The sequence below is a fragment of the Nomascus leucogenys genome, chromosome 22a (assembly GCF_006542625.1).
Source record: "Nomascus leucogenys isolate Asia chromosome 22a, Asia_NLE_v1, whole genome shotgun sequence".
In the NCBI taxonomy this organism is placed as follows: domain Eukaryota; kingdom Metazoa; phylum Chordata; class Mammalia; order Primates; family Hylobatidae; genus Nomascus; species Nomascus leucogenys.
In genome coordinates, this window is record NC_044402.1 from 71,270,954 (window position 1) to 71,294,219 (window position 23,266).

General features: G+C 44.2%; 1 protein-coding gene across 1 annotated transcript in view; it reads left to right on the forward strand.

Annotated features, from left to right (window-relative positions):
* GORASP2 (golgi reassembly stacking protein 2) overlaps positions 1-17,101 on the forward strand; it is a 39,687-nt gene extending 22,586 nt beyond the window's left edge. Inside the window, exons 5-10 of the mRNA XM_003254248.3 lie at positions 563-693; positions 3,909-4,041; positions 5,680-5,803; positions 10,931-11,017; positions 12,347-12,454; positions 15,789-17,101. Coding sequence (XP_003254296.2) covers positions 563-693; positions 3,909-4,041; positions 5,680-5,803; positions 10,931-11,017; positions 12,347-12,454; positions 15,789-16,114 — 909 coding nt within the window. The 3' untranslated portion in view covers positions 16,115-17,101. The remainder of the gene's footprint in view (positions 1-562; positions 694-3,908; positions 4,042-5,679; positions 5,804-10,930; positions 11,018-12,346; positions 12,455-15,788) is intronic.
* The last annotated feature ends 6,165 nt before the right edge of the window (positions 17,102-23,266 follow it).

Genomic DNA, 23,266 nt, shown 5'->3' on the forward strand with positions numbered 1-23,266 from the left:
CTCAGGAGTTCGAGACCAGTCTGGGCAGCATAGTGAGACCTTGTGTCTACAACAAATACAAAAATTAGCCAGGCATGGTGGTGCATGCCTATAGTCCCAGCTACCTGGGAGGCTGAGGTGGAAGGATCACTTGAGCCTGAGAGGTTGAGGCTGTAGTGAGCCAAAATCATGCCACTGCACTCTAGCCCAGGCAACAGTTAGAGAGACCCTGTCTCAAAAAAAGAAGAAAAAAAAAGAGTGAGAAATGAGGTGCCCAGACAACCAGGTCTTAATAGTGGGAAGTAAAAGCAGAATATGTAGAACTCAGGTGTAAAAGAATTGTACTAAGAGTGCCAACTAGATCTTAAGGAACTGGCCATAAAGCCTTGTATGTAGTAAGTAGGCTTCGCTTGAATTAATATATTGAATTAAACCTACTTGTGATTTTTATGTCTGGGGCAGGGCCCAGAATCTGTATTTTTTTCTTAGATTTCTCAGGTGATTCTGATAGTAGCCAGGTTTGAGACACACTGTTCCAAAGTACGGTAACATGAAACATTTTTCTCCTGTGACACTTTTGCAGTCTGAAGATCTATTCAGCCTTATTGAAACACATGAAGCAAAACCATTGAAACTGTATGTGTACAACACAGACACTGATAACTGTCGAGAAGTGATTATTACACCAAATTCTGCATGGGGTGGAGAAGGCAGGTAAGGTCATTTTTTAGACTAAGTTATGACTACTTAAACATACCAGTCAGATATCTTGCAAACATTGATTGTTTTTATTTTGAAATAAGTTACTCGTTTATTATAAGACTCCTCTTAAAAAAAAGGGAAGAGCTAGTCTAGAATATTGAAACCAACTTTTTAAAAGTACATCTCTAGGAAACATAGTATATATACTATAGTCCTTTTCTTTACTAACCTAAGAGCCAACAGCATTTCTTTTTAATTTGAGAAATTATTGCGCATAAGCCATAATTGTAGAAAAGCCTAGAATTTGGAAACTTTCCACGTTTTCAAAAGTTCTAATCCCATGCTGGGAAAAGGATAACTTAGTTGCTGCAGGGAGGAAAAGCCTCCCTTTGCTCACAGTATCTTTACCCACACTACCTGAGATTCTCCAGCTGAATGTTTCGCCACAAGTATTCTAACTTGTTGCAGTTTGAGAAAAGTAAGATAGATGTGTCATCCAAGAGTCTGGCCTACCTGGGGCAATACTTGATCAAATTATCATTGTCCGTTGCCCAGGTTTGTAAATGCCCAGAAATACGATCTACTCGAGGCATTCAAAATTTATTCATTGCAAGAGGCACTTCCTCATATAAACTACATTTGCAGAGAAGCTGCTGTATTTATTTGAATGACAAATTTTCAGTTTGCAATAGAAAAATACCTCCTCTCTAGTTAGAATAATACTCAGGTCAGATTAGTACCACAAGAGTGCCTGCTGAGCATGGAATCAAACTGGAGGAAGAGATTCTGTGGACAGTGAAGACCAACAGCAAAGAACATCACATATTCTTTCATTTTTAATTATGTTAACTAAATTTGGCTACATTCTTTGGAAGACATTTTTTCTTTTGATGTGTTTAATACTGTCAGTTGGCCATTGCATTAGCTAAGCCCATACAGAACATTTTCCTCAGTCTGCCTCTGACCATGCATTTGGTCTTTTTGTGCTTCTGTTTTTATTCCTTCCTCAGAGGCTGACCACATTTCATTTATTAAATCTTATTTCTCTTAATTTCATTCTTACGCTGTCTTTAAGTGTGCCCAGGGTCTTGCTGTTGCCTCAAGTGCATTGTCTATTACCACTTAATTACTTTGATCAATAAGCACCTTGTTTTCAAACGTAGCTACTTCTGAAAGGCCATAATTGATCAATATAAATTATTTAATCTTTCTCTAAACCTATGTGAAATCCAGTCCAGTGAGAATTGTGGGGTTTTGTTTGTTTGTTTGGAGACAGGGTCTTGCTCTCTGGGCTGGAGCACAATCATAGTTCACTGCAGCCTTTAACTCCTGGGCTCAGGCTGTCCTCCCGCCTCAGCTTCCTGAGTACCTGGGACTACAGGCGTACACACTGTATTTGGCTAATTTAGAAACTCTTTTTTAGAGATGGGGCCTTGCTTTGTTTCCCAGGCTAGTCTTGAACTCTTCGCTTCAAGCAATCTTCCCACCTTGGCCTCCCAAAGTCCTGAGATTATAGGTGTGATCTTCCATGCCTGGCTGAATTTCCGTTTTGATTGTGAGGGAAGAAGGGAAGAAGGAACAAATAATTGTGAGATGAAGCATCATTGTGCACATCAGACTGGTTAAGGAGGAGCTAGACCTGGCATGGTGGCTCATGCCTGTAGTACTACCACTTTGGGAGGCTGAGGCGGGTGGATCACTTGAACTCAGGAGTTCAGTACCAGCCTGGGCAACCTGATGAACCCTCGTCTCTACAAAAAATACAAAAATTAGTTGGACGTGGTGGCATGCGTCTGTAGTCCCAGCTACTCAGGAGGCTGAGGCGGGAGGATTGCTTGAGCCCAGGAGGCAGAGGTCGCAGTGAGCCAAGATCATGCCACTGCGCTACAGCCTGGTCAACAGAATAATAAATTGTCTTAATAAATAAATAAATATATATATAAATAAATTTAAAAAGAGCTGAAGTTGGCCACTGCCTGCTCACCCAGCTTTTGGTGGCAGTGGAGATAATAGATGATGTGGCAGGAGAAAGGCACAGAGGTATTCATGCATAGCCTATTCTGAAATTGTCAAGTTGTTTGGGAAATAAAAGACATCATGGTGGAAACATAAGTTGGAACCTGATTGTGGAGAGCCTTAAATACCACGGTCAGGACTTCTGATATATTTTGAGCAGTTGAGGCTGTGATAATTGTATCAGTAGGGGGTTTTGGGTTCAAATGGTAAAAACCAGCTGTCACCATCATAAGCTGGTAACATACTTAATGATATGGATTAGCTCATATAATCAAGGAAACAGCTGAAGAACCAGATGTAGAAAGGACAGGACTCAGAAAACCTCTAGGGATTTAGATAGGAAGAAGTATTTGGCAATGTCATCAGCATTCATTTTACTAAACCCATTTTTGTTTTTCCTCTGACTCCCAAGGTTTGCAGCCATGGGCAAGAGAAATTGGCCTGGCTTTGACCATGAGCCATGCCCTTGGTTTGGGCAGGGCAGACACTCTGATTGACAGTCCTACCAGCACTGCACACAACAGCAGAGAAGTAATTCCCCAAAGGGAGGAAAGAGAAAGGAATGTTGAGAAGACATCAGACTAGAAAGATGCAATGTGATCACATCTTACTAGAAAAATGCCTCTGGTGGCAGTGGGAGGATGAAATAGAAGAGATCTGGGTTGAACATACATGACTGATTTGTGTCAGGTTCTGAAAGAGAACTGGAATGTGTAAATGATGTCATCATACAGAAGTGCTTAGAGCTCTTCAGTGGAAAGGCTGTATAGATGTCATTCGTTTAGCAAATAATCATCAAATGTCTGCCATGTGCCAGCAGCTATGAAGGCAGTAAACAGACAAGGTCTCTGCCCTTCAGGACCTTAACGTTTTGTTGGGGGAGATAGATAGTAAATAAATATGCAGTATGTTGGATGGTGATGAATGCTTGAAAAATAAAGGAGTAAGGGTGTTATCCACAGTGGAGGGAAGGGTGCTGTTTTCTGTGGGGTGGTCTGGGAGACCTCTGCTTAGATGACATTATCTAAAAGAATAGAAATTTGTTTGTTTTTATCTTTTAAAATCTCAAAGAAGGGAGTGCATGTTCAGGGCAACTTGAATCTATGCTCTTGGGTTACTCCCCCCGCTCCCCCCCCCGGCCAAAAAAAAAACACCTCAAAGAAATACAAGCTGTGATTGATAACAATGTTAAGAAAAAAATGTTTTTATAGCCTAGGATGTGGCATTGGATATGGTTATTTGCATCGAATACCTACGCGCCCATTTGAGGAAGGAAAGAAAATTTCTCTTCCAGGACAAATGGCTGGTACACCTATTACACCTCTTAAAGATGGGTTTACAGAGGTAAGATCACATTCCTACCTGAGTATATCATAAAGTTTCTACCAAAACAAGTCACGTGTTTTAGTGTATATGTCAGTAGCACTATGAAAATAGGGTAGACGATGAGTTAAGTATTGATTGTGTTAAATTTGAGGTTCTTGTAAAATACCTAGATAGAGGTTAGATATATGAGTCTGGATTTTAGGAAAAAGGACAGGGCTAGAGATGCAGATTTGGGAATCATGAGCAAAGAGAGGGTAATGTAACCCAATGGCTGTTAGGAAACCTGTACTGCTAGGGATTGGGTCTGAGTGGGTCGCCATCTTGAAAATCTGGATGGGCAGAGATCTAGCAAAGGAAGCTCAGCAGGAGGCCAGAGGGAAAACCAAGCTTCAAGAAATCAACACAGTCAGCCATGTCAGGTACTGCAGAGAAGTCAGGTGAAAGGAGTGAAAAAAACCATGTCCTGGGCGAGAGCAATTTCAGAGACTTGCCAGGGGACAAACACAAATTGCAGGTCAGCAGAGTGAATAGGTGAAAAGGTGCTGCTAGCTGTTGCTTATTGCTTCAAGAAACGATTGAGAAAACAAGGAGAGCTGTGTGTGGGGGGGTCATGAGGGGAGTGAAGGGGCTATTACAGGATCAAAGTAAGACTTTTTAAGGAATAAGAGATATTTGAGCAGGCTTATAGGGTTTTTTAATGTTTCTTAAGGAGGTATCTCAGGGCAGTTAACTCTTGTCTACACGACTAAATAAAAACCAAATACCCAAAAAGAAAATGCTGCTGTTGTAAAGACAAGGCTGCTGCCGCTGTGGTTTTGTCTACACAGTTTGGCCATCTTCAATTCTAGAGGAAGGAAAGAAGAGCTGCTGGGAAGTTTCACCTCCAACACTGGCTCATGGCCAGAGCCAATATAGTTACATGTTCAGACCCCAACCACCATATCCACTGGCCCTAATCAGGGCTTTCCCAGTTGAACCTCTTTGGGTAGTTTGAGAAGATGAGAGTGACTAGCAGCTAGGCAAAGGGCCAGAATACAGGTTGTCTCGGAATGTACTGAAGGGCACTGGAGCTGCAGAAGGTGGGTTATTCAGAAATGAAACCACCCATCTGTAGAGTCCATATAGACTCCTTTTTTTCTTCTCCTGAAAAGTGGAGATCTTGCTGCCCCATGTATTCACTGATGAGAAAATATTAAATGCACTCATGAGGTTGGAAATCTTGAGAAGTCTTTCATGTATTAAGACTTCCAGCTGATTTCTTTCCTGAGCAATGAAAGTTAAAACAAATAAACCAGCTGGGAATTCAGGAAAGCAGTGGTGGTTTAAAGGTAGAATAAAATGATTTCCAGGTGGTGAGGAAAGAGGAGAGAGTAGAATCTCTTCTAGTGTGGAAGTATGAAGAACAGCATGTGCAACTTGAGGTAGAAGCCATGTGTCTCAAGACTAGAAGTGACAGGACAGAGAGGTGCTTACAGTGCATGGTCCGTGACATGTACCAAAATTAGGAGGGAATGTCTGGAGGCAGACGTGCCAGATGAAGCTTGTGACAGCTGATGTGTGAACCAAATATGTATCTGCAGGGCAGAGAGCCAATATTTATATTTTCTTTTAAATAAACTTAAGTAATCTTTGTGGTTTTTTTTCTTTTTTTGGAAGGTCCAGCTGTCCTCGGTTAATCCCCCGTCTTTGTCACCACCAGGAACTACAGGAATTGAACAGAGTCTGGCTGGACTTTCTATGAGCTCAACTCCACCAGCTGTCAGTAGTGTTCTCAGTACAGGTGTGCAGAAAAAATATATTCTGTTTTCAGTCTATTTTATGTAATATTATTGCATAGAATTTTAAAAATTGACCAGACACAGTGGCTCACACCTGTAATCCTAGCACTTTGCGAGGCCAAGGCAGGATTGCTTGAGCTCAGGAGTTCTAGACCAGCATGGGCAATATAGTGGAACCACGTCTCTAAAAACAAAAAAAACATTTTTTTTTAATTAGCCAGGTGTGGTGGTGTGCATCTGTAGTCCCAGCTCCTCGAGAGCCTGAGATGGGAGGATTGCTTGAGCCTCGGAGGTTGTGGCGGCAGTGAGCCGTGATTGTGCCACTGCATTCCAGCCTGGTCGACAGAGTGAGACTCTGTCTCAAAAAAAAAAAAGAATTTAAAAAAATTAATGCCAGTGTACCTTGAAAACTGCATATGTACTCTGTGTTGACAGGTCCTGGCTGTGAAAGCTTGTTCTAAATCACCATATGGATACACACGGGGTTTAAACTTCTTCCCTGCATATTTTAGACCCTGAGCTTTCCTTAGATTCTACAACTTGTAAATCCAGGACTCTGAGTTGAAATTCTGTTTAACTGCTCTGGTTACTCAACACGTTTGCGTGTTTCTGAAGTAGTAGGCACTGGGGATGCAAAAGTGAGTAGGAACTCCTTTCTGAGGAGCTCAGTCTTGCTTAGGGGACATGTGCCTGTCTCCTTCCTTTTCTTTTTTTTTTAAAAACAGAGTTTCACCCTTTTTGCCCAGGCTGGAGTGCAATGGCATGGTCTTGGCTCACTGCAACCTCTGCCTCCCAGGTTCAAGTGATTCTCATGCCTCAGCCTCCCGAGTGGCAGGGATTACAGGCACGTGCCACCATACAGCAGCCAATTTTTGTATTTTTAGTAGAGACAGGGTTTTGCCATGTTGGCCAGGCTGGTCTTGAACTCCTGACCTCAGGTGATCTGCTCTCCTCGGCCTTCCATGGTGCTAGGATTACAGGCGTGAGCCACTGCACCCAGCCTCCTTCCTTTTCTTCATCCCTTGTTCTACCTGATACAGTCCTTTTTGTTTGTTTTGGGTTTTATTTATTTATTTTTTTAAAGCTTTCTCAAGATAAAATGCATGTTACCATACAATTCACCTGCTTAAAGTATACAATCCAGTGTTTTTTTAGTGTATTTGTAGAGTTGTACAACCAATAACCTCAATCAATTTCAGAATATTTTATCACACCAAAAGAAACTCTGTACCCATTATCAGTTTTTCTGAAGTTTTAGTTTTTATGTTTTTGTAGGGATGGGGTGTCTCTGTTGCCCAGGCTGTTCCCTAACTCCTGGCCTCAAGTGATCATCCTGCCTTGGCCTCCCAAATTGTTGGGATTACAGGTGCGAGCCATGGTTCCTAGCCTCATTAATACCTTTTATTTCTGGGCTGTCTTAAATATTTATATTCACAATTTGTTTATATCCCACTTTGTTCTGTAATGGACTTAAAACAGCCTACCAAGATGCAGTAGTAAGGTTGACAGTTTAGTGTCTAGAATTGGTCTCCTAGGTTCTCATCTCAGCTCTTTAGTCCTGGTTTTATTTCTCTAGATGAAATTTAAAATTTCAAACATACACAAAAGAGCTGGAATGTATAATGAACCCCATCACCCAACTTTATCAATTATCAATATTGGGATATACTTCCCTTTGCCTTCTTTGCTGGTTTTCTTTTTTTCCAGCTTTATCAATAAATAATTTGCATACCATAAATTACTCACAATAAGTAAACAACTAAATGATTTTTAGTAAATTCATAGAATTGTGCAGTCATCACCACAATCCAGTTTTAGAATGCTTCCCAGGTGAAATTAAATATTAATATCATCAGTCTCTAATCATAGAGTTGGAAGGGAACTTAAAGTTTATTTCATTCAAGCGGTATGAGTCCTTTTTATGATATTACGATTTTTTGCCTACATCTCATCACATAATTCTCTAGTTTATTCCTGAATAGACTTAGTAAGGGTAGGGTAGTGTACTTCCCAAGGCAGCAGCCCATTCTGAGTCTGAATTGTTCGTATTTGTTTTAGAGTAAGCGTGTTCCAGTTGCTCTTCTTCTTTTTTTTTTTTTTTTTAAACAGAGTCTCACTCTGTTGCCCAGGAAGGCTAGAGTACAGTGGCACTATCTCTGCCCACTGCAACCTCTGGCTCCCGGGTTCAAGCAGTTCTCCTGCCTCAGCCTACCCAAGTAGCTGTGATTGACTACTGACATGTGCCACCACACCCAGCTAATTTTTGTATTTTTAGCGGAGGTGCAGTTTTGCCATGTTGGCCAGGCTGGTCTCAAACTCCTGTCCTCAAGTGACCCGCCCGCCTCTGCCTCCCAAAATGCTGGGATTAAAGGCGTGAGCTGCTGTGCCCGGCCCTTTTTTGAGGCAGAGTTTTCACTCTTGTTGCCCAGGCTGGAGTGCAATGGCGCGATCTCAGCTCACTGCAACCTCTGCCTCCCGGGTTCAAGCAATTTTCCTGCCCCGGCCTCCCGAGTAGCTGGGACTACAGGCGCACGCCACCATGCCAGGCTAATGTTTTGTATTTTTGGTAGAGACGGGGTTTCACCATGTTGGCCAGGCTGGTCTGAAACTCCTGACCTCAGGTGATTGACTCGCGTCAGCCTCCCAAAGTGCTGGGATTACAGGCACGAGCCATCGTGCCCGGCCCCAGATGCACTTCTGATTTTAGGCGATAGTTGACATGTCTCTTCAAGCCCCATTTTCTCTTTGACATTTTAAATCTTTCCTCATTACGTTGTAGTTATACTTGTATTGCCTGATAAACACGTGCACGGAGATCCCTGGCTTTTGGCACTGCAGAGAAATGGCTTCTTGACTGTTAAAGACAAATGCAAATAAAGCACTGATTGCTCAAAAGAGACTGAAAGAAATTGACATCATCGCTTTTGAGTAAATAAATTTAAAAAGACTAAAATGTTCTAGCATCACAATATGTGAGAAACAACTTTTTGATGGGCATTTTTCAGTCTTCACTTTTCATTATATTGCTTGCAAAGTAGCCTATACATTGTAACATAGTGTAATATAGTAGCCCATATAACGTAACTGTAGAGACATAAAAGTAACTGTAGAGAAATAAAAGTATATGTATTTTTAAACTTTTTTGTGGATTTGAAGATGTTTGGATTATAAAATTTTTAGAAAAGATTTTGAAGTGGCATCGATCATCATTGTGACCTGCTTGATTTTTCTGCAGTGTAACACCTTTTTCCTGTTTTTTTTTTTTTTTTTTTTTTTTTTTTTTGAGATAAGAGTCTTGCTCTGTCGCTCAGGCTGGAGTGCAGTTTTGTGATCTTGGCTCACTGCAACCTCCACCTCCCGGGTTCAAGTGATTCTCCTGCCTCAGCCTCCTAAGTAGCTGGGATTATAGGTGCTTACCACCATGCCCAGTTAATTTTGTATTTTTAGTAGAGATAGGGTTTCACCATGTTTTCCAAGCTGGTCTTGAACCCCTGACCTCAGGTGATCCACCTGCCTCAGCTTCCCAAAGTGCTGGGATTACAGGCATGAGCCACCGTGCCTGGCCCAAGTGTATCACCATTTTGCATGCTATGTATTTTACTTATTTGATCTTTCTCCTTTCCTTTTCCTGCCCCTCATTAGAACGTAAATTTCCTGAAGGTTCTGATTTCTGTTTTCTTCATGTTGTAAAGTGCCTCAGTGCCTAAAACAATGTGTAACATACAGTAGGTGCCCCCCAGAAAACTTGAATGAATGACCACACTCAACTGTCCATTCAACTCCTTTGAGAATCTGATGAAAGCAAAGAACCTGCCTTCCAAAAATTGTTGTATATAATTTTAGGAGCTTCACAGACCCCCTGAAGCCCACTTGTGGGCCCTAGATTTAGAATTCCTGTCTTAGATATAGTCTTTCTGGCTTAGATTTAGTCAGTTATTTTTGAGACTTGTGAACGTATCTATCCTTTAAGAATGAAAAGAAACATGTGAAAGACTTTATTGGAAAATAGAAGAAATTGGCTTAACCAATCCAAGCCGCTTTTGTTTTCTTAAAACCGAGATTTCAAAACAAATACAAAAAAATTATAGCATTGCTATTGTGTGTGACCATTAACAAAGCACACACTCACTAACATTTTGGTACAGAGCAGAGAACAGCTTCTTTTATTTCAGTGAAATTATGCAGTCTGGGATCCAGTAGAGCATTTGCCAGTGCTTCCATTAGACTTTTTTCTTATTTTTGCTTGCCTCTGAATTCCGCAGAAAAGTAGATAAATGAATAAATAATAGACTGCCCGCGTGATTGGTTCATACTTTTAGGCACAATTTATTCCCGCTACCATATGTAAGCAGATCTGTAAGACAAAATCTGGAATCTGCATGCTAGATAAATGAAAATGAGTACTAAATAAGTGAAAGGTGTACTTTCATTTATTGTTTCGACATCAGCAAAACCTCCCACTGGGGTAGGTGGTAAACGTGATTAGGTGGTATCCTGAGGCTTACTTGTACATGAGGAACGTAACCTCCTCAAGCTAATGTTAGTACACGTTTGTGTTAGACTTCGAAGGACTGTCACAGAACCTAAGGTCAAAAGGAAATGGACATTCAGGAAGCCAAGTCATTCTCTCACATCCTAGAGGTTCATATGCTCTTTTGTCTCTTTCAGGCCACCTATGTCATTCTCTTCTTTCACAGACTAGCATTCACTGTTTCACAGGGCACATGGTCCCCCTGCAACCCCCGGCTTATGTGGCATCTTAGTTTAGGAGCCCAGTTGAGATTGACTAGAATCTTTGTGTCCCATATACAAATTTCTAAGACAGTTTTCTAATCCAGCCCTGCTTGGGTCAGGTGTAAACCTCTTGTCCAGTGAGCTGGGCTGGAGTGGGACTGCACGGCCTCCTGCCCTCTTGTCACAGGCCCTGGTAACAGCCTTTGTTGAGAGCCGTGGGCAGAGTTAGTGAATCTGCCGTAAAGGGTGATGGACAGTCAGTTGCAGCTGGAAATCAGGACCAAATGAAGACCTGACCATGGGGCAAGGAGGGACTGCAGATTGTCCTAATGTGTTCTGTTCATTTCTTGTCGACTAAATTTGTTAGAAATGAAAAGATTGTGCCTTCTTTTTAGGTGTACCAACAGTACCGTTATTGCCACCACAAGTAAACCAGTCCCTCACTTCTGTGCCACCAATGAACCCAGCTACTACATTACCAGGTAACCACCAGGGAACTAGAGATGTGGCTAATAATAACAGCATACTGGGGGGGGGGAGCTGAAGCAGGGAGGGGGGGGGGTCAGGGCGAGACCATCCTACACAGTGAAACCCGTCTCTACTAAAATACAAAAATTAGCGGGTGTGGCGGCGCCTGTAGTCCAGCTACCGGAGCTGAGCAGGGAAGCTAACCGGAGGGAGCTTGAGTGAGCAATCGCCACTGCACTCAGCTGGACAAGAAATCTAAAAAAAAAAAAAAAAAAAAAAAAAAAAAATAATAATAATAACAGCATTACTGATATTTGCATCTTAAAAACAATGAAAAATATTATACCTATGTGGTAACTTTTTATGTCTTTTAATCTCAATTTATCTCTGCAATAAGTTTGTGATAAATGAGAGCTAGGGCAACTCTCCTTAGTAAACAAGGAACCAGAGATGTCATTTACCAGCTAGTTAGCTGCCAAGCCTAGTGCTCCTTACCCCCAGCCAGTGGCCACCTACTGCCCCTGCAGCTCGCGTCGGCCAGGAATAAGGAATCTGCAGAAGTCCATTCTCCACTGTCTCCTTAGTGAGGACTTCCTGACAGTCGTTTGTGTGAGCCTGGAAGAGAAGGCTTCTTATTTGGTCTTCAGTAGCACTAACATTAAATTAAGATTTTGTGTTTTTCTCTTCATATTCCCAGTGAAGACCAAGTCCCTTTATCCAGCCAATGATAATCAAATACTATTTTAGTGATCAAATATACTTTCATTGTGAGAGCTTTTAATGTATGGCTAAAAATGTCATTATCCAAGCATATTAAGCCATGAACCAAATGTGTACACACACAGAATGATGAAGCAAGTGTGCTGATATGTGGACATGTGGGAATTTGGGTGAAAGGTGGATTCTTTTTACTACTTTTGCAACTGTAAGTCTGCAATTATTTTTCAGAATAAGAAATTTAAAAAGTCATAGAGACTGTAAACCTCAGCCATCAACGAAAAATTCAGTTTCATTTTCTGCCATATCTACTGAAACAAATCAGCCTTTTCTCCAAGGCACTCGGGCCATCATCATTCTTATTCCAGAGTGTTAAGAGTATTAGTTATTTATTTTCATCTTCACCCATTTAGCCACCTAATCTATCTAATCACTTAGGTAGGTAAATATATTTCAATTAAGTGAAATTTTATTATTAATATGATTATGATACACAACTGCCACACATTAGGTGGAATTCTGGTACTGTCACTTAGAGGTGGCTGGGATTGTTTTTAATACATAAGGATTTATTTCTTCCCCAGGTCAGGTGATTTCCTTTTTTTTCTTTTCTGCCTTCTCTTCAGGTCTGATGCCTTTACCAGCAGGACTGCCCAACCTCCCCAACCTCAACCTCAACCTCCCAGCACCACACATCATGCCAGGGGTTGGCTTACCAGAACTTGTAAACCCAGGTATGTTGCAGATCTCACCCTCCTAGGACTCTCACTAATTAACGTTTTATTCAGGAATGCCCATCCTCTTCAGTTTTTTCTGGAAAGAGCAAATCAGTTGAACAGGTTTCAGCTACTTCAAATAAATATTCATCTTTTTTGTTTAAAAAGCTTAAGAGGATCACGCCTGTAATCCCAGCACTTTGGGAGGCCAAAGTGGGTGGATCACCTGAGGTTAGGAATTCAAGACCAGCCTGGCCAACATGGCAAAACCCCATCTCTACTGAAAAAATATAAACATTAGCTGGGCATGGTAGCAGGTGCCTGTAGTCCCAGCTATGCAGGAGGCTGAGACAGAAAAATCGCTTGAACCCAGGAGGTGGAGGTTGCAGTGAGCTGAGATCACACTACTGCACTCCAGCCTGGGCAACAGAGCAAGACTTCATCTCAAAAAAAAAAAAAAAAAGGGCCGGGCGCGGTGGCTCACGCTTGTAATCCCAGCACTTTGGGAGGCCGAGGCGGGCGGATCATGAGGTCAGGAGATCGAGACCATGGTGAAACCCCATCTCTACTAAAAAATACAAAAAATTAGCCGGGCGTGGTGGCAGGCGCCTGTAGTCCCAGCTACTCGGAGAGGCTGAGGCAGGAGAATGGCGTGAACCTGGGAGGCGGAACTTGCAGTGAGCCGAGATCACGCCACTGCACTCCAGCCTGGGCGACTGAGCAAGACTCTGTCTCAAAAAAAAAAAAAAAAAAGCTTAAGAGGAAAGAAGAATGTCTCTGAGTCCCTGCTGCGTCTCCCCCTCCCCTCCCCTCCCCCTCCTCCTCCTCCTCCTCCTTCTTCTTCTTCCTCCTCTTCCTCTTCTTCCTCTTCTTCCTCCTCTCTTCCTTCTCTTCCTCCTCTTCCTTCTCTTCCTCCTCTTCCTTCTCTTCCTCTTCTTCCTTCTCTTCCTTCTCTTCCACCTCTTCCTCTTCTTCTTCCTCATCTTTCTTCTTTCTTCTTCCTGCACCTTGATGGCTTAGCCTCAGAAAAGCCAGGGTAGCAGTAAAGCATAGTGGACTGGCCCTGCTGCACTGACTTTAATGAAGGTGTGTAGGCTGCCTAGTGGAGGCGAATGAATTCCCCGCCATTCTCTTCATATTTGGAGCCGCTGCCACTGGGGAGGTAGTGGAGCCTGTTGTGCATAGCCCAAGCCCAGAAATTGGGCCATAAAACGTCACCCCTGCTCAGCTGGCTGGGCTTGTATTTTTTGTTTTGTTTAGTTTTTTTGAGACAGAGTCTTGCTTTATCACCCAGGCAGGAGTGCAGTGGTGCCGATCTTGGCTCACTGCAATCTCTACCTCCCAGGATCAAGCCATCCTCTCACCTCATCCTCCCAAGTAGCTGGGACTACATGCACACACCACCACACCTGGCTAATTTTTTGTATTTTTTGTAGAGAAGGGGTTTCACCATGTTGCCCAGGCTGGACTTGAACTCCTGGGCTCAAGCAATCTTCCTGCTTTGGCCTCCCAGTGTGCTGGGATTACAGGCATGAGCCACCTCTCCCAGCCAATATTCTTCTTTTTTTAAAAATAAAAACAAAACAGACATGAATATTCTCCATTATTTACAAATGCTTTTATACTCAAAACTGTGGGAAATTTTAGATGGACATGTCTAAGGTCAGATGTTCTGTCTGAAAATGAAGCAGCAGCGTCCTACAAGTCCATACAGTTAATGATCAGCATACCTTAACCTTTGGGAGGGCTGACTTTTAATAGGCCATCTCAGTAGTTTGGCCCGTCAGTGATGCCAGTGAGTGATCTTACAGCACCACGGTGTGCATCATCACCATCTTGTTTCTGTCTAGATGATAATTGTCCCTCTTGTAACACTCACCATCTGTATATATTCCATAACCTACTTAGTTTTCAGGCCAAAGGTTTAAAAATGAAGTACTAGGCCAGGCACGGTAGCTCACGCCTATAATGCCAGCACTTTGGGAAGCCAAGGCGGATGGATCACCTGAGGTCAAGAGTTCAAGACCAGCCTGACCAACATGGTGAAACCCTGTCTCTATTAAAAAATACCAAAAGTAGCTGGGCATGGTGGCAGGTGCCTGTAATCCCAGCTACTTGGGAAGGTGAGGCAGGAAAATTGCTTGAACCCGGGAGGCGGAGGTTGTAGTGAGCTGAGGTCGCACCACTGCACTACAGCCTGGGTGACAGAATGAGACTCCGTCTCAAAAAAAAAAAAAAAAAAAAAAAAAAATTAAGTACTAGTAGTAGTCAAACTACCATTTACTGTCGCAGCGCTCACCCCACCTTTTGTGCCATGTATTCTTGGCTCCTCCTCTGCCCTTTCCCTAAATTTGACAGGCTCTAAGTAGTGAGGGTTTCCCCAGCTGGTAGTTGCCTTGAACCTGTGTTTTACACCCTGCCTTTCCTTTGTTTCTTGAAATAATTCTCCTTTCCTTCATTATGCATTTTAATTTTTTTTTTTTTTTGAGACAGAGTCTCACTTTGTCATTCAGGCTGGAGTGCAGTGGTGTAATCTCATCTCACTGCAACCTCTGCCTCCTGGGGTCAAGCAGTCCTCCCACCTCAGTGGCCTTGTAGTCTCTAGTAGCTGGGACCACAGGTGTGTGCCACCATGCCCAGCTAATTTTTGTAATTTTTTTTAGTAGAGATGAGGTTTTGCCATGTTGCCCAGGCTGGTCTCCAACTCCTGGGCTCAAGCGATCCTCCCGCCTTGGCCTCCCAAAGTGCTGGGGTTACAGGTGTGAGCCACCGCGCCTGGCCTTGCATTTTAAAATCATCATAATGAGCCCACTGAGTGTAATATAAATAGTTATCAATCACAGATTTTAAGCAAATGCTGGGTACTCCTGGTGAGGACAGTGGAAAGGGCAAGAATCCAGGCCCCTCCCTTCTGCTGCCTTCACAGGAGGGTTGTGGCCTACCTCTCCCTGTTGTCTGTCAAAAATGCAGCTGTAACTCAGCTTGCAGCTGGCATGGGTGAGCATGAGTCCCCCTGTCTGACATCCAGTGTAGCTGTGTCACCTGCTGGGTGGGCTGCTATCTCTTCTGACTGGAAGGATCCTATCTTTCTTCCCTGAGCCAGTTTCCCCCAGTGCTGGGCCGGGTCATATGGAGCCTAGAAGCTGAGAACCTATTCCTCCAGGCAGCTGCAATTGTAGGGAATAGTTAACCCTGCCAGGGCCTCTATCTGGAAATCAGCCAAGGTTGTGATTTGTGTTACCTCCTCAACTTCAGTTTCCTTAATGAAATGTAAATAAAAATAGCCCTTTGACGATGCCTGCTGTCCTTTCAGTGCTGGGAGGATGTATGATCTATGCCGTTTTTGTCCTAGGTCTGCCACCTCTTCCTTCCATGCCTCCCCGAAACTTACCTGGCATTGCACCTCTCCCCCTGCCATCCGAGTTCCTCCCATCATTCCCCTTGGTTCCAGAGAGCTCTTCTGCAGCAAGCTCAGGAGAGCTGCTGTCTTCCCTCCCGCCCTCCAACCCTGCCACAACTACTGCAAAGGCAGACGCTGCCTCCTCACTCACTGTGGATGTGACGCCCCCCACTGCCAAGGCCCCCACCACTGTTGAGGACAGAGTCGGCGACTCCACTCCAGTCAGCGAGAAGCCTGTTTCTGTGGCTGTGGATGCCAATGCTTCTGAGTCACCTTAACTTTGAACTGTTCTTCGGAATTGGCGTGGTATATTTATTTAACCACGGGAGCGTGTCTGGAAACGCAAAGTATCATTAATTTCATACTAGTTTGTACCGTATCTGTAGGCATCCTGTAAATAATTCCAAGGGGAAAACTAAACAAGAGGACGTGGGTTTTGTCCTGCCAAGTTGAGTGGGGCTCACGTGCTGGGGTGAGATGTCAGAAAGTGCTTGCATTTTAAACAACCAAAAAGAATTGTAAGGGTGGCTTGCTGCCAGGCTTGCACTGCCATTCCTGGGTGGTGTGCATCTTCGGGAAAGGTGGTGGCGGGGCGTCCACTAGGTTTCCTGTCCCCTGCTGCTCCTTCTGTAAGAAAATGAAATATTCTATGCCTAGTACTCACACGCAACATTTCTTGTACTTTGTAAGTCGTTTGCGAGAATGCAGACCACCTCACTAAACTGTAAACGGTAAAGAGATTTTTACTTTTGGTCTCCGTGAGTCACATCTTTATTAAGGTTTACACAGGAATTCCACCTGAAGACTTGTGTTAAAGTTCCACAGCGCGCACTGTTAATTGAACGTCTTTTTCTTCAGCCTATACACGGATCCTTGTTTTGAGCTCTCAGAATCACTCAGACAACATTTTGTAACTGCTGCTGTTGCTTTCTACGTACACCTTATAAACTGACATTTCAGAAGAAAGAAAGAAGGTGTCAGTTTTAAACCAGAAGGTGGCACTTGGTGGCTCCTTATAGTAGTATAGCTATACTGGGAAAGCATAGATACAGCAATAAAGTACAGTAATTTTACTTTTTTTCTTGTGGTACATCTAAATTACAACTCTTAATTGCCACGTGTGCACTTACTACTCTCCAGTATGTCACCCATCTTTAACTTTTCATGTCCTATGTTTGCTTTCTCCCGTTTTTAAGAGATGGTAAGTTAACTGGAATTGATTTACTGAATGAAATTAAATGCAGATATCCCTGTTTTTGAAATAAGACAAAAGTGGTTCCTCAGTTATTGCCCTGGTATGAGTCTGAAGATGCTCATCCCCTGCAGGGAGGACGTGGCTGAGGTGGCAGCACCCTCACATCACCCTCATGTCACTCACCCCTGGCCGTCCTGCTGGACACTCGAGGTCAACGCCAGCCCAGCACTCTCCTAGGAGGCCCAGTGCCAGCCAGTTTTGGGAGTAGATCCGTTTCTGGGGCCAGGTTTGTACTTAAAACTGAATGATGAAAGAAGGCTCCAGCCCTAATCATAGCTGCTTCTGTTTACACTGTGCAAATGTTTCTAGAATATTTCAGTTAATCCCGTTTTTTGAAAAGGAGCTTATAACAGGTGAGGAAAGTATTCACAAGCACATTTAAATGTTGTAATTTTTGACTTTCCAGGATAGGAAAAGTTGAGAAAGTTACTACTTTCTAAAAGATTTCTTAAATATTAAGATCTCCTTAATATTTGTTGTTTTTACATTAAAAAACAAATGTTAAGGAGATCCCTTAGTGGAAAGCGAGTAATTTTTAAGTTTTACAAAATGATTTGTTTAAAAACAGTTCTTCCAAGGCAGTGCTTGTGAACTCTGGTGCAGTCACAGCTCTCATTTGGGAACGGTGACAGTCTGGGCTCTCTTCCTGGGCAGATATCTGTAGCATAAATGAAACACTAATCTCTAGGGAGATTGAGGGACTTTTTTTCTTTTTTTTTGAAACGGTCTTGCTCTGTCACCCTGGCTGGAGTGCAGTGGCTTGATCTTGGCTCACTGCAGTCTTGACCTCCTGGGCTCAAGCGATCCCCCCACCTCAGCAATCTGAGTAGCTGGGACCACAGGTGTGTGCCACCATGACAGTGAGGGACTCTTGGCACTCATTTGACGAATGGACACAGACTCAGCCTAGATTGGCTCGTTGGATCTTCCCTGAGGCGGAAAATACTTCATTATTTTCTGCTGTCTTCAGAAAAACCAGTTTCAGTCTTTAACAGTGGTAGATCTGGTACCAGGTTCTAGAAACACGATGTAAGAGATAGTTTCCCTGACGGTGGGCCACTCTCCCTGGCCTTGTAGGGAGACAGACCAGGGAGTCAGTCCTTAGGGCCAAGGCAGAAGGATTGCTTGAGCCCAGGAGTTCAAGACCAGCCTGGGCAACATAGACCCTGTCTCTACAAAAAATTTAAAAATTAGCTGGGCATGGTGGCACGTGCCTGGAGTCCCAGCTACTCAGGAGGCTGAGGTAGGAGGGAGCACAGGAAGTCAAGGCTGCAGTGAACTGTGAGGAAACCATGCAAGATTAGGAAAAGTCTTGAATGTTTGTGTGCATGGGGCTGGGTCCTGTGTGCTGGACCAGGGAGTTTGAGCTTTGGCTTAAATACGGCAGTCATGAAGGCTGGAGGGGCAGCGCAGTGGGGGACCAGCTTCAGGAGGGAGGCTCACCTGAACCCCCTTTGCTAGCTAAGACTACTTTGAGTCTAGGATGATGACTGTGTTAGTCTGTTCTGCCACTGCTATAAAGAAATACCCAAGACTGGGTAATTTTATAAAGGAAAGAGGTTTAATTGACAGTTTCACGTGGCTGGGCAGGCCTCAGGAAACTTACAATCAATGGCAGAAGGCAAAGGGGAAGCAAGAACCTTCTTCACATGGCAGCAGAAGAGAAGTGCAAGCAGGGGAAATGCCAGAGGCTTATGAAACCATCAGATCTCGTGAGAACTCATTCTCACGAGAACAGCAGTGGGGAAACCACCCCGTGCTCCAATCACTTCCCACCGGATCCCTTCCTCCACACATGGGGATTATGGGAACTACAAGAAGAGATTTGGATGAGACACAGCCAAACCATATCAATGACTACCTCTCCCCCTCTGATTTTTGTTCCTGTTTTATTTTTAGTCCATTACTAATTGTGCTTACCTGGGAGCAGCTTAACTTAGCTCATTTTCTGAAAATTCTGGAGATCTAGAAATGGCCTTGTGACCTCTTCCTCACCTGAAAGGCACCTACAAAAGCTCAAAGACGGCTCTGCCTTGGATATCCAAACATTTCTGCTTTTGACTATAGTGAAGATGAGACCGGTGGGCTGCTGGAGCTACGGTAGTGACATGGAAGCCCTGATCCCACCTTTAAGGAACCTATGGTTTAGGTGGGAACATGAGGCAACTTCATGCAAACTGCAGCAAGTGAAGAGTCTCAGCTGATCAAAGACCTGGAGAGTCTGGGTGAAGGGAACATTCTCTGGCACCTGAAGAAGGCTTAGCCAGACCTACATTTTAGCAGGTGGAGAAGGAGTTAAAAAATCCAGGCAGGAGCCCTGAGGGAGCTCACAGTAGGAAAGCCATGGGTGTTAAAGCCGCCAGCAGCAGTTGGCTACAGGTGCATTTTATTAGAAAATTAAATACATCTTATTTAAAGGATTTATTTGTGAAAAGTTTTTTCTTCTAGAGAGTGGCCCTATTTTTTATCACTAACTTGTGAAGGAAGGTTGGGTCTTCTCCCTGTGACCCTGAAGATGAAGGTCTTCTTTAATAATCTGACTACCCAGCATGGTTTCAACCCTGTCTTCAGATTAGAATCGCCTCAATTAGAATATTGATTCCTGGGCTCTTGGAGTTTTTAAAAACTTCCCCAGGGAGGGTGGACCTGTAACTGCGGGAGGTAACGGGCATAGGAAGGTCATCGTTCTTGCTAGGTGTTTACTTTTACCACTAAGCAAAATGCACAGGTTAGAGGAGGGATCCTTTTGTCACTTATATGTGTGTGTGTGTGTGTGTGTGTGTGTGTGTTGCATTAGATCTAGGAAGAACAATTTCCGGCTTGGCTAACCAAAGTGTTTCTTTATAGGCCTTTTGCATATCGAGCCAATTGATAAAATGGGGAATTAATGCCACAGCCAATTATTCAAGCACTAGAACAAGACATGGAAGGGCAAGTGGGCCCCACTCCCAGCTGGGGGCTACAGGTGAGGGGGATGGGGAGGGGTGAGGAGAATGAGAATGCGCGGCAAAAGAGCAGAGGAGTGAGGAGTGCAGACAGGTGCAGATGCCTCCCCACTGCCTCTCCAGGGAGTTAGACAAACGTGGGTACTCTGGTCACTGACAGTTTAGAGAAAACGCCACACTGCAGCCATTGACAGACGTGGGCCTCGGACTTTCAGTGTTACCAGAGTTGAGGTTACACTGTATTTCCTGGCAAGAAATAGATACAAGCCCATGATCCATGAAGGCCGCTGGGGCTTGGGATAATAACGGTAACCAGCATGTATTAAGTGCTTCCTGTACATGGGGTGAATAATGAGATAAGACAGTGCTCTGCCCAGCAGACAAGAGGAAGCAAATGGGTTCCCCCCAGGCATGTTTCCTTTGAACTCCCCTGTATATATTAAAATGTGAATTAATTGCCAACATTTAAAAATCAGAAGATTTCACATAAATCCAGATTTCTGGCTTCTCAGAGTCACAAGATCTGGCAACAGATCAGTCCTACAGGGAAGTGAACGCCCCTTGGAGTCTCTGTCCTCCAGTCTCCAATTCCCACAGCCCCACCTGCGTGTGCCAGCACCCCTCCTGCCGCCCGCAGGTGTCTGAGTTTGCAGAGCCCTGTGTTATCCTGGTAGTAACACAGCTGAGTCTGGGGAGAGGGGATGGCTGGGAAACCGAGGTTTCCTTACAGTCAGCGGGTCCAGAACCCGTGGGGACCCAGGATCAGGAAACAAGGTCCTTCACGGATTTCATTATTTAGGATCCAATGAATCGTGTGGAATGGGCACTAAGGTTAGCAGAATTTGAAGCAGTCGCTTAGACGATAAACCTGAGGGAGAAAATGTCCCTGGACAATGACTGGGACAGTAACAGCAATTTGAGTTCCACTAGTCTCTTTTCCTAAAGCCATATTCTGGGTCCCCAACCCATTGATTATTTACCTTACCAACCAACTCTATTGGAATGGATCATCAATTCTCTTTTCCAGAGACCAAGGGTTGTGAATAAGAGTTCATGAATCTCTGACTGGCTTTCTTGTCGTACACTCTCCAGGTCTGCTTCCTGGGGTGGGGCCTGTTTGCCTAGCTCTGCCCAGGCTGGCCTGGTTTGAGACCCATACTAAGAAGTCTGCCTGAGGTTCAGGGCAAGCCTCTTCCAGAAGCACTTGAATTATGGTGGCTGGGGGTGGGGTTACAGGAACTTCTCATGTCTTCTTATAAATTTGCGTATTGCCAGAATTTTTAAAAACACAATTACTTTTTATTATTTTATTTTACTTTTTTTTTTTTTAGATGGAGTCTTGCTCTGTCACCCAGGACAGAGTGCAGTGGTGCAATCTCGGCTCACTGCAACCTCCCAGGTTCAAGCAATTCTCCTGCCTCAGCCTCCTGAGTAGCTGGGCTTACAGGCACGTGCCACCACGCCCGGCTAATTTTTTTATTTTTAGTAGAGATGGGGTTTCACCATGTTGGTCAAGCTGGTCTTGAACCCCTGACCTCAGCCTCCCAAAGTGCCAGCATTACAGGCGTGAGCCACCGTGCCAGGCTTTGAATTGCCTTTTTCTTTTTTGAGACGGAGTCTCGATCTGTTGCCCAGGCTGGAGTACAGTGGCACGATCTCTGCTTACTGCAAGCTCGTCTCTTTAGTACAGACGGAGGTTTCACCGTGTTAGCCAGGATGGTCCCGATCTCCTGACCTCGTGATCCATCCGCTTTGGCCTCCCAAAGTGCTGGGATTACAGGCGTGAGCCACCGCGCCCGGTGTGAATTACTTTTTAATCACTAAAAACGATAGGGTTATTTTGATCTAGGGGGTGGATGAATGGGAGATTTACAGAGCCAGAAAAAGCCTTGTTCTGGGCCAGGCGCGGTGGCTCACGCCTGTAATCCCAGCACTTTGGGAGGCCGTGGCAGGTGGATCACGAGGTCGGGAGATCGAGACCATCCTGGTCAACATGGTGAAACCCTGTCTACTAAAAATACAAAAATTGGGCATGGTAGCAGGTGCTTGTAGTCCCAGCTACTTAGGAGGCTGAGGCAGGAGACTCACTTGAACCCGGGAGGCCGAGGTTGCAGTGAGCCGAGATCGCACCACTGCACTCCAGCCTGGCGATAGAGTCTCTGTCTCAAAAAAAAAAAAAAAAAAAAAAAAAAGCCTTGTTCCATCTCTTCTGAAGCCTTTCATTTCAGTCTGTCCAGGACGGCCGCTGCTGCAGGGCCGGGGAAGCGTTTTCCCCAAGCAGCGTCGTGACTGGTCAAAGGGAGCTCCTCTGCTAAAAACCCCCAACACTGTCCCTAGATTAGAATTATCCGTGAAATTTCCCTGAATAGACTTGCACTGTGACTGATTTGCAATGTTGTGTTGTGTTTGTAAATCAGTTTGGCCAGAACTGTGTAGCTCAGACAGCTATGCTGAAAGAGCCCAGAAACACAATGGCAAGAATCCACGTTGTACCCAGGCGCTGTTTTGGCCTCTAGAGCTCTGGAAACAGTATTAGCGTCAGGTAGTGAAGTATGCATGGTTCCAACATGTTCACTCGAGATCAGTGGCTAAACAACCTGTGTGCTTCTTGGTGGTGAGGAACAGAACTGCTAGAGGAGCCTCATAAAATCAAGAAGAAACAGATGCCTGTTGTATGAGTCCAGGAGCTCAAAGCTCATTCCGATTTCAATAAACAGTTACTTGCCTTGGTCTCTGTCAAGGTTTTGTTTTTAAAGGGCATGAAACTTTAGAGACTAATTCATTTTCCCAAATTCAGATCTCTCTTAGGTAAGCAGTACAACCTGAGAAAAGAGGACAGCCCTCTGGGATCTTTGGCACCGTGATGCTGCCATATTCCAGGAGGGGACAGGTGAGGGTTCACTGTGGCTGAATCGGAAGGAGACAGAAGAGGCAGAGACGAGCCACCGGGCAGGCCTCAGGCCAGGCTCAGGTTCTGAACTTGATCCGGTGGACTGGTGTTACCCAGAGTGAAGAAAACTGTCTTTCCTCCTTTAATACCTATATATTTTATTTTAGCACTTATTGGGGAAAAAATAATAGTTGCATTGGATATGGCGAATTTTACAAATTAACTTCAGTGAAAAAAGGGAATGGTTTTAAAGAGAAGTGCTGGGTGAGTTCTTGATTTAATTCCCTCAGGTCCCAGGAAGCAGGTGCGCCTGGAGAGCTCAAACCGAGGCCCCCGCTTC